The sequence below is a fragment of the Sphaeramia orbicularis genome, chromosome 8 (genome assembly GCF_902148855.1).
Source record: "Sphaeramia orbicularis chromosome 8, fSphaOr1.1, whole genome shotgun sequence".
NCBI classification, from domain to species: Eukaryota; Metazoa; Chordata; class Actinopteri; order Kurtiformes; family Apogonidae; genus Sphaeramia; species Sphaeramia orbicularis.
Window position 1 is genome coordinate 27,507,815 of NC_043964.1, and position 10,129 is coordinate 27,517,943.

Genomic DNA, 10,129 nt, shown 5'->3' on the forward strand with positions numbered 1-10,129 from the left:
ACTAGAAAAAAATGACTCTTTTTTTCAGTTAAAATGGGAACTTTGACATTTGTCTTCACTGCTGTAAATGTGTGGGTTTTCACAGTTTCCACCATGCTGTCATAGCTGCAGTGTGATGCTTAATAATTCATCATTCAGATCTTTTTATATCTTTTTGGCTCTGAATGCCACTGAGGCCACCTGTTTATAAGCTGCTTTATAACAACACAACCACAGGGCAACTTCCTTCCCTGTGTGCGCAGAGCAGAACGCAAAAACAAAGCCAACTTCCACCACCACGCAGGACTTACTCAGATCAGTACGAACACGTAGTGAACTGTCTGTCATATGTGTGGATCATTGCCACAGCACAGCACGAACATTGTGAAACAGCCCAGCTGAAACAGACGCACACTCGTCACGCCAGCCCACAGACATCCATTCTCATGACACGGTCTAAGTGGGAGAGGACTGCGGACAAACCGTAAGCGTCCCCCTCCATCCTGGTGGTCCTGATGCTGCTGCAGGCGTCACTGTCCGGGGTTTCTCTCGCCGAGAGCCCGCAGCGATCTGGTTCTCTTCCTCCTTCCTTTTCTCGGCTCTTCCTCGCCTTTCCGTCGCTCACGTCCCAGGTCTCCACCGGATGGCACCGCGTCTGGACGCACAGGCTCCACACAGGGTGGGAGTGTGCAGCTCACACTGCTCTGTTTGTGCCCAGAGTTGTCGTTTAATATGTGTGTGAGTGTGTGTGTGTGTGTGTGTGTTGTCGATGCTGGCTGCCTGCTGATATGCATCCAGAAGAGCCGGTGAACACTCTGGCCCCTCCCATCCACGACGTGATGCAACTTCTCTTTAACCTGCAACTTTTATTTCAGGGAAACTGACCCCTCAAATTGCGCAATAGGAAATTTAGATCCGTTCTTGAGTAAAAAAAAAACAAAACTAATAATAAATGCATTAGAGAACTGATCCAAAGGGATACAATTTGTAAGCCAACTAATATGTTTTTCTGGAGTAATTTATATTCTGATGTGGAATGGGAAAAAGTAAGGTTATTACCAAGGAAGTTTGGGCCTTCCTAATCTGAATGACGAATGATCACTAAAATTTGGCGTAAGATTTGGCTTAACAACTGCTCCCTTGAGAAATGGAATGACACTTACATTCAGTGGAAAGACACTGTCATTCTCCTTGTTATGATCTCTATCTCCCTCTCTAAAGGAAATGCCACCAATATGCCATGGGATGACACTGTCATTCTGTAGAATGACACTGTATTATCCATTCCTATGACCACCATCTCCCTTGACAAATGGAATGACACCAGTGGCGGCACCAAGGGGGGGCATGGGGGGTCAAATGTCCCCCCAGTCACAACCTTTGCCCCCCCCAGTTGCCCCCCCCCCAGATTTGGGCAAATCTTTGGGAAAATTCAGGCAACAAAGAAATATGAAAAATCCGTCAGTGAAAGCGTACATAACACATTTTGATACACTTATAATACAACCAGGCAGACAGTCCCCCCCCCCTCCATGCACGTATCTATAGAGGGTTGTCTCAAAGGCCAGCTGGTCGCTGTCCAAAGCCCCACTGCTGCTCAAGAAGAGACTGAAGAGCAGGTCCAACATGCAGAGGTTGTTTCTTCTGAATAATATAGTTCTAGGTTCATAATGATATGTGTGCCTTCAGTTCTGGAATGGATTAATACCTCCGCTTGTATTGCATTCATCTTTCTTCTACATAAGAAATGTAAAGCAAAGAATTAGCACGAGTAGCATAAGGACTAGTTTTTTATGTTTTGATCCCACCTATTAATTACAAATAGTTTTGTTAACTGTTCAGGTCTGTTTTATCACTCAATTTAAATTTCTGCTAGAAGATTATACCAGTCGGTATGAAAGTGTACCTAAGCCTACAGATGTTGTCAGTGATTATATACATGTGCATGTAGTGGAAGCCATTGTATACATACGTTTTGTTTGATTAGTTGGTTAGGCGATTGGTTTTATTTAGTTTTCAACATTTATTCACTTGCATACATTGGCATTGCTGTTTGTTTGCTGCATGTTTTTCTGATGTGTTTAGAGAAATATGTGAAAGTAGATTGTACCTATTAAATAATCATAACAGAAAGTCTGAGTTGTTCATGCTATAGCTTTTAACAAATACCTTGAATACATTAAGTATGACCTGACTTTACCTAAAATTGCCCTCTATATAAAGTGTAACAGATAGGCTATATATATTGCAGCCACTAAAGCGCAAAGCATTAATTTCGCACTATGCACATAATTTTTTTGTCCCCCCCAACATTTTCTTTGCCCTCCAGTTGCCCCCCCACTTTTAAAATCCTGGTGCCGCCACTGAATGACACTGATATTGGGTGGAATAACACTGTAATTCATTAGCATGACAGTGTTTTCTCCTTGTTATAATCTCTGTCTACCTCTCTAAAGGAAACGTCACCAATATCCCATAGAACGACACTGTCATTCGGTAGAATGATAATGTATTATCCATTCTTAGACAGGGCTACACCGACAGCTAACTTCAGGGGTAAATGTTCTTACTTCCATATTCTGTTCACTATATTTACTAGAAGCCAGCCAGCCAGTAAACCGACACGTCATTTTTCATTATCTGTCATTCCCATTGTAGTTGTCATTCCATTTTACACTATTCCAAATGACAAAGGAGCAGTCGTTACGCCAAATCTTACGCCAAATTTTAGTGGTCATTCGTTATTCCGTGTCATTCATCATTCGGATTAGGAAGGCCCGGAAGTTTTTTATTTCGAATAAGGCGAGCGAGGTATCTTTAAAACTGTTACACAGGTGTTATCCAGTTAATTCAGGTTTAGTTAAGTATAAGATCAATGTCGACCCTTTTTGTTCATTTTGTCATAATTCGGATGAAACATTAACTCATTTGTTTTGGGAATGTGCATTCTGTCAAATTTTTTGGTGTGATATCAGTCTTTTTTAAATAGAAAGCTGTATATTTCTCTTAACTTCAAAATTGAAGATATCTTATTTGGTTTCTTTATTACTGATCTGCCTGCTCAGAAATTGTTTATTCTTAATCTCATTTCCTTATTAGCCAAATTTCATATACATGCCAGCAAATTTGCCAATCAGAAACCCAGCTTTGTGGTTTTTAAATCTTACTTAGAATCCTACCTAGACACACTTAATTTTGCACTAACCCTAAAGCTGTGAAGACTAAAGCCTTATGTGACGAATTTAAGTTGTATTTTTATTTATTTTTATTTATTTATTTATTTTTTCTCTTCTTGTTTATTCCTTTACTTTTATTTATTTAATTTACTTACCTATATATGTATTTATATTTAATTTCTTCCTGCCTTACCTTGAGCATTATGTTTTCTCCATGCTATGTTCTGTTCTGTGTGTATATGGTATTATGTAAATAAAGTATGAGAATTTTTTTTTTTTTTAAATTCAGTGAAACTGAGAAAAAGTATGGTTATTACCTAGGAAGTTTTTCATCTTGAATAAGGTAGAGAGGTATCTCTAAAACTGTTACACAGGTGTTATCAGTTAATTCAGCTCTTGTTAAGTATAAGATCAACGCTGACCCTCTATGCTCATTTTGTCACAATACTGATAAAATATTAGCTCATCTGTTTTGGGAATGTGCCTTCAGTCAGTTTTTTTGGTGGGAAATTAGTCTTTTTTAAATAGAAAACTGGATATTTCTCTAAGCTTCAAAACTGAAGATATTTTATTTGGTTTCTTTATTACTGATCTGCCTGTTAAGAAGTTGTTTATTCTTAATCTAATTTCGTTATTAGCAAAATTTCATGTGCATGCAAGCAAATTTGCCAAACAGAAACCCAGCTTTGTGGTCTTTCAGTCCTACTTAAAATCCTACTTGGACACTCTTAACTTTTGCACTAACTCTAAAGCTGTGAAAACTAAAGCCTTATGCAATGAATTTAAGTTGTATTTTTTTTTTCTTTTTTTTTTATTCTTTTACTTTTATTTATTTATTTAATTTACTTACCTATCTATGTATTTATATTTAATTTCTTTCTGCCTCACCTCAAGCATTTAATCTTTCCTATATACTTTATTGCCATTTATTTCAGTATTATCATCTGTATTTTGCATTTTTCATTGAAAATCAAGTGTTTATATTTACACTGGTGACATTCTATTTAGATAAATTGTACTTGTGATCTCATTGGTTGTTTTCATTTATTTGCTTTTTTATGTTTATTACCCCCCTTTTCCTCCTTTTCTCTCTCACTCTCTTTTTCCTTTCTCTTCTTCTCACTTATTTTCAGTTACTTAATGATTATCTTTAGTCAAACCCTTGACTTTTTGAGAAGCCCACATCACAACATTCACACCACATACACATCTCACACAAAACATTTACACAACCAAGACAGGACATTGATCTGTACAACCTGCTCAGTCATTTTGTTTGTTTGTACATTACACGCTATAGCCTATATCCTAACCCCTAACCCCCTCCCTCCCCCCACATTATGATGACTTAATGTAAATGTTGTATGTTATTGTAGATACGTTTTCTTGCCACTTGGTGTCACTCAAATAAAGGTTATGGAAAAATAAAATAAAAAATCAAGTGTTTTCCTATATTTAATTTATTGCAAATGCTCATAAAAGCTAAAAGTATATTTAAGGCTTATCAGCAAAACAGACAAAACTGAAGAAAAAGGGACTTTTTCAGCAATATATTCCATTTTCTGAACAAAAAAATAAGTGTCTACGTCCACTGTGATTGTCAAACTATATGGATTTTATTAGTGAATCAGTGTTGCACAAGATGACAGTGTTTCCATATTCACTAAAAAGCCTCTAAATGTCCAAATAAGACACATCTCAGTGGTTGAAAAGTTATGATTCATTTTAAATCAATAGATGGTTCGGTATGTTTAGGTCTGTGAGGGTTAAGTAAAAGTATTCATACCAGAGGGTGAAAATACTTCATACTTAAAATAAAAATGAACTCATGGTAAGTATGTAAATAGGGTATTATCTGTAAATTGTAAATAAAGAATGAAGTGACAGTACATCTTGTATTTGTTTAATATTACTGCTTATGTTACATTTTACTGCTGCAGATGTTTCAGCTCATTAATATTTGGTGACTTATTTTAACCCATAAAGACCCAGCACTACTTTTGTGGCAGTTCCCAAAGGATTTTTTCCTCTATATTAAACATTTCTTAAGTGATTTATCACCATTTATTGCAATATTATCTTCTTTATTTTACATTTTTTTCAGTGTAAATCATGTATGTATTTCAAGGTTAGCGCAGATATAGTCTATAAGGCAATATAAGAGAAGAATAAAGAACCTGTGGAGGCATGCTTTCCTTTCTGTGGATTGTGCGTGTGTGTGTGTAGGTGTGTGTGTGTGTGTGTGTGTGTGTGTGTGTGTGTGTGTGTGTGTGTGTGCGCGTGCGTGTGTGTGTGTGCGTGAGGGAGTGTAAGCGCAAGTCTGTGTGTGGAGTTAAAAAACGAGCTCAAAAACGAAATTAGTCATTAAACTTGGTGTTAATATTAATGTTTACTCTTATGTTTTAGATAGAAAGCAACCCAAGTTTGGCTGAACTGTGTGTGTGTGTGTGTGTGTGTGTGTGTGTGTGTGTGTGTGTGTGTGTGTGTGTCTGTGTGTGTGCACGTAACCCATCTAACCCTAACCCTAAATATACTACTAAATCATTAAGGAAGCAAAAGTCATGTGTTGTGTTGTATAAATGTAAGATGGGGGTGGGATTTAAGAAGTTTTCTTCTTCCCACCCCTTTTTGAGCAGAACATACTGAATTTATTTTGTTATTACTAGTGTACATGGAAAATGTTATTTTGTCTTGATCATCTTTATTAATGTATTTGCTCTGATATTAGTTCCTTGTACACAAAAAATGTTTACATTTTTCTTCTGCTCAAAACAAATAAATGAACAAATGAAAAAAAGCCTGTTTTGTGTAAAATCATGGCTTCCTGGTGCTTTTTAAGGCTAAAAACTCAAAAAAGACTGTTCTAGGTCATTTGCAAATGCCCATGTTCCTGTGACTTTAATAAAAGAAGCCTCAAATCATCACAACTTTCACCGCAATTTTTTGGAAAAGCTGCCACAAAATCAGGCATTTTAGGTCACTATAATAAAAAAAGAATACCGCGAAATCCTGGAGGGACTGATTAATAACGTACTGCATGTATTTGGATGAAAGTGATGTTGTTCTACATTGCATTTGTATGTATAAGTTATTTATTACAAAACATGGTTGTTATAACCGTGTAACAGCACAACAGGAAAGAGAAAAACTAAGGATCAGGCTCTAAGGTTGTGTGACCCTATGCTGTCATTGGCTGACATTCTGTGACGCTGTGCTCTGATTGGCTGGTGTTCTGTGACGCTGCGCTCTCATTGGCTGGTGTTCTGTGACGCTGCGCTCTGATTGGCTGACGTTCTGTGACGCTGCGCTCTCATTGGCTGGCGTTGGGTGGCGCTGCGCTCTCATTGGCTGGCGGTGTGTGACACTGCGCTCTGATTGGCTGGCATTCTATGAGGCTGCGCTCTCATTGGCTGGCGTTCTGTGACGCTGCGCCCTGACTGGCTGGCGTTCTATGAGGCTGCGCTCTCATTGGCTGGCGTTCTGTGATGCTACTCACTCATTGGCTGATGTTCTGTGACGCTGCGCTCTCATTGGCTGGCGATCTGTGACACTGCGCTCTGACTGGCTGATGTTCTGTGATGCTGCGCTCTCATTGGCTCGTGTTCTGTGACGCTGCGATCTCATTGGCTGACGTTCTGTGACGCTGCGCTATGACTGGCTGACGTTCTGTGACGCTGTGCTCTGATTGGCTGGGGTTGTGTGACGCTACGCTCTGATTGGTTGCCGTTCTGTGACGCTGCGCTCTCATTGGCTGACGTTCTGTGACGCTGCGCTCTCATTGGCTGGCGTTCTGTGACGCTACTCACTCATTGGCTGACGTTCTGTGACGCTGCGCTCTCATTGGCTGGCGATCTGTGACGCTGCGCTCTGACTGGCTGACGTTCTGTGACGCTGCACTCTCATTGGCTGATGTTCTGTGACGCTGCGCTCTCATTGGCTGACGTTCTGTGACGCTGCGCTCTCATTGGCTGGCGTTCTGTGACGCTACTCACTCATTGGCTGATGTTCTGTGACGCTGCGCTCTCATTGGCTGACATTCTGTGACGCTGTGCTCTCATTGGCTGGCAATCTGTGACGCTGCGCTCTTATTGGCTGACGTTCTGTGACGCTGCTCTCTTATTGGCTGGCGTTCATTGACGCTGCGCTCTGATTGGCTGACGTTCTGTGACGCTGCGCTCTCATTGGCTGGCGTTCTGTGACACTGCTCTCTCATTGGCTGGCGTTCTGTGACGCTGCGCTCTCATTGGCTGACGTTCTGTGACGCTGCGCTCTCATTGGCTGGCGATCTGTGACGCTGCGCTCTGATTGGCTGATGTTCTGTGCCGCTGCTCTCTCATTGGCTGGCGTTCGTTGACGCTGCGCTCTGACTGGCTGACATTCTGTGATGCTGCACTCTCATTGGCTGGCGTTCTGTGACACTGCTCTCTCATTGGCTGGCGTTCGTTGACGTTGCGCTCTGATTGGCTGGCGTTCTGTGACGCTACTCACTCATTGGCTGTTGTTCTGTGACGCTGCGCTCTCATTGGCTGGCGTTCTGTGACGCTACTCACTCATTGGCTGACGTTCTGTGACGCTGTGCTCTCATTGGCTGGCGATCTGTGACGCTGCGCTCTGACTGGCTGACGTTCTGTGACGCTGCGCTCTCATTGGCTGATGTTCTGTGACGCTGCGCTCTCATTGGCTGACGTTCTGTGACGCTGCGCTCTCATTGGCTGGCGTTCTGTGACGCTACTCACTCATTGGCTGACGTTCTGTGACGCTGCGCTCTCATTGGCTGGCGATCTGTGACGCTGCGCTCTGACTGGCTGACGTTCTGTGACGCTGCACTCTCATTGGCTGATGTTCTGTGACGCTGCGCTCTCATTGGCTGACGTTCTGTGACGCTGCGCTCTCATTGGCTGGCGTTCTGTGACGCTACTCACTCATTGGCTGATGTTCTGTGACGCTGCGCTCTCATTGGCTGACATTCTGTGACGCTGTGCTCTCATTGGCTGGCAATCTGTGACGCTGCGCTCTTATTGGCTGACGTTCTGTGACGCTGCTCTCTTATTGGCTGGCGTTCATTGACGCTGCGCTCTGATTGGCTGACGTTCTGTGACGCTGCGCTCTCATTGGCTGGCGTTCTGTGACACTGCTCTCTCATTGGCTGGCGTTCTGTGACGCTGCGCTCTCATTGGCTGACGTTCTGTGACGCTGCGCTCTCATTGGCTGGCGATCTGTGACGCTGCGCTCTGATTGGCTGATGTTCTGTGCCGCTGCTCTCTCATTGGCTGGCGTTCGTTGACGCTGCGCTCTGACTGGCTGACATTCTGTGATGCTGCACTCTCATTGGCTGGCGTTCTGTGACACTGCTCTCTCATTGGCTGGCGTTCGTTGACGTTGCGCTCTGATTGGCTGGCGTTCTGTGACGCTACTCACTCATTGGCTGTTGTTCTGTGACGCTGCGCTCTCATTGGCTGGCGTTCTGTGACGCTACTCACTCATTGGCTGACGTTCTGTGACGCTGTGCTCTCATTGGCTGGCGATCTGTGACGCTGCGCTCTGACTGGCTGACGTTCTGTGACGCTGCGCTCTCATTGGCTGATGTTCTGTGACGCTGCGCTCTCATTGGCTGACGTTCTGTGACGCTGCGCTCTCATTGGCTGGCGTTCTGTGACACTACTCACTCATTGGTTGATGTTCTGTGACGCTGCGCTCTCATTGGCTGGCGTTCTGTGACACTGCTCTCTCATTGGCTGGCGTTCGTTGACGCTGCGCTCTCATTGGCTGGCGTTCTGTGACGCTGCGCTCTCATTGGCTGACGTTCTGTGATGCTGCGCTCTCATTGGCTGGCGTTCTGTGACGCTACTCACTCATTGGCTGACTTTCTGTGACGCTGCGCTCTCATTGGCTGGCAATCTGTGACGCTGCGCTCTGACTGGCTGACGTTCTGTGACGCTGCGCTCTCATTGGCTCGTGTTCTATGACGCTGCGCTCTGATTGGCTGGCGTTCTGTGACGCTGCTCTCTCATTGGCTGGCGCTCTGTAACGCTGCTCTCTCATTGGCTGACATTCTATCAGGCTGCGCTCTCATTGGCTGGCGTTGTGTGACGGTGCGCACTGATTGGTTGCCGTTCTGTGATGCTGTGCTCTCATTGGCTGGTGTTCTGTGACGCTGCGCTCTCATTGGCTGGCGTTCTGTGACGCTGCTCTCTCATTGGCTGGCGCTCTGTAACACTGCTCTCTCATTGGCTGACGTTCTATCAGGCTGCGCTCTCATTGGCTGGCGTTGTGTGATGGTGCGCTCTGATTGGTTGCCGTTCTGTGATGCTGTGCTCTCATTGGCTGGCGTTCTGTGATGCTGCGCTCTCATTGGCTGGCGTTGTGTGATGCTACGCTCTGATTGGTTGGTGTTGTGTAACGCTGCGCTCTCATTGGCTGGTGTTCTGTGACGCTGCTCTCTCTGAGTGACGTTCTGTAATGCTACACTCTCATTGGCTGGTGTTCTGTGACGCTGCGCTCTCATTGGCCGCTCAAAACAAATAAATGAATGAATGAAAAAAAGCCTTTTTTTTTTTTTTTTTTTTTTTAAATCATGGCTTCCTGGTGCTTTTTAAGGCTAAAAACCCAAAAAAGACTGTTCTAGGTATTTTGCAAATGCACATATTCCTGACTTTAATGAAAGAAGCCTCAAATCATCGCAAACTTTCACCGCAACTTTTTTGGAAAAGCTGCAACAAAATCGGGCATTTTAGACCACAATAATGAAAAAAAAAAAAAAATCCCGCGAAATCCTGGAGGGACTGGATTTAATATTTTTTTTTATTATCAAAGCTCAAGTATGTCATCTTCAACTTTCTAGTTTTTTGTTTTCAGCAGCAGGACGAGGAAATGCAATACTGTGTAAGTCAGTGTGTTGGTCTTTGAAGATGCATTTTTCTGCGTCTCTGATCATAAATGTACATTTGTGTTGTTGTGTCAGTGGATGTCACAAT

The 10,129-nt window shown here is 43.1% G+C and overlaps 1 protein-coding gene across 1 annotated transcript in view; it reads right to left on the reverse strand.

Annotated features, from left to right (window-relative positions):
* The window catches only part of cyth1a (cytohesin 1a), a 65,533-nt gene extending 64,789 nt beyond the window's left edge, over positions 1-744 (reverse strand). Inside the window, exon 1 of the mRNA XM_030140727.1 lies at positions 463-744. Within this exon, the coding sequence (XP_029996587.1) occupies positions 463-481 (19 nt within the window). The 5' untranslated portion in view covers positions 482-744. The remainder of the gene's footprint in view (positions 1-462) is intronic.
* Positions 745-10,129: the final 9,385 nt, after the last annotated feature.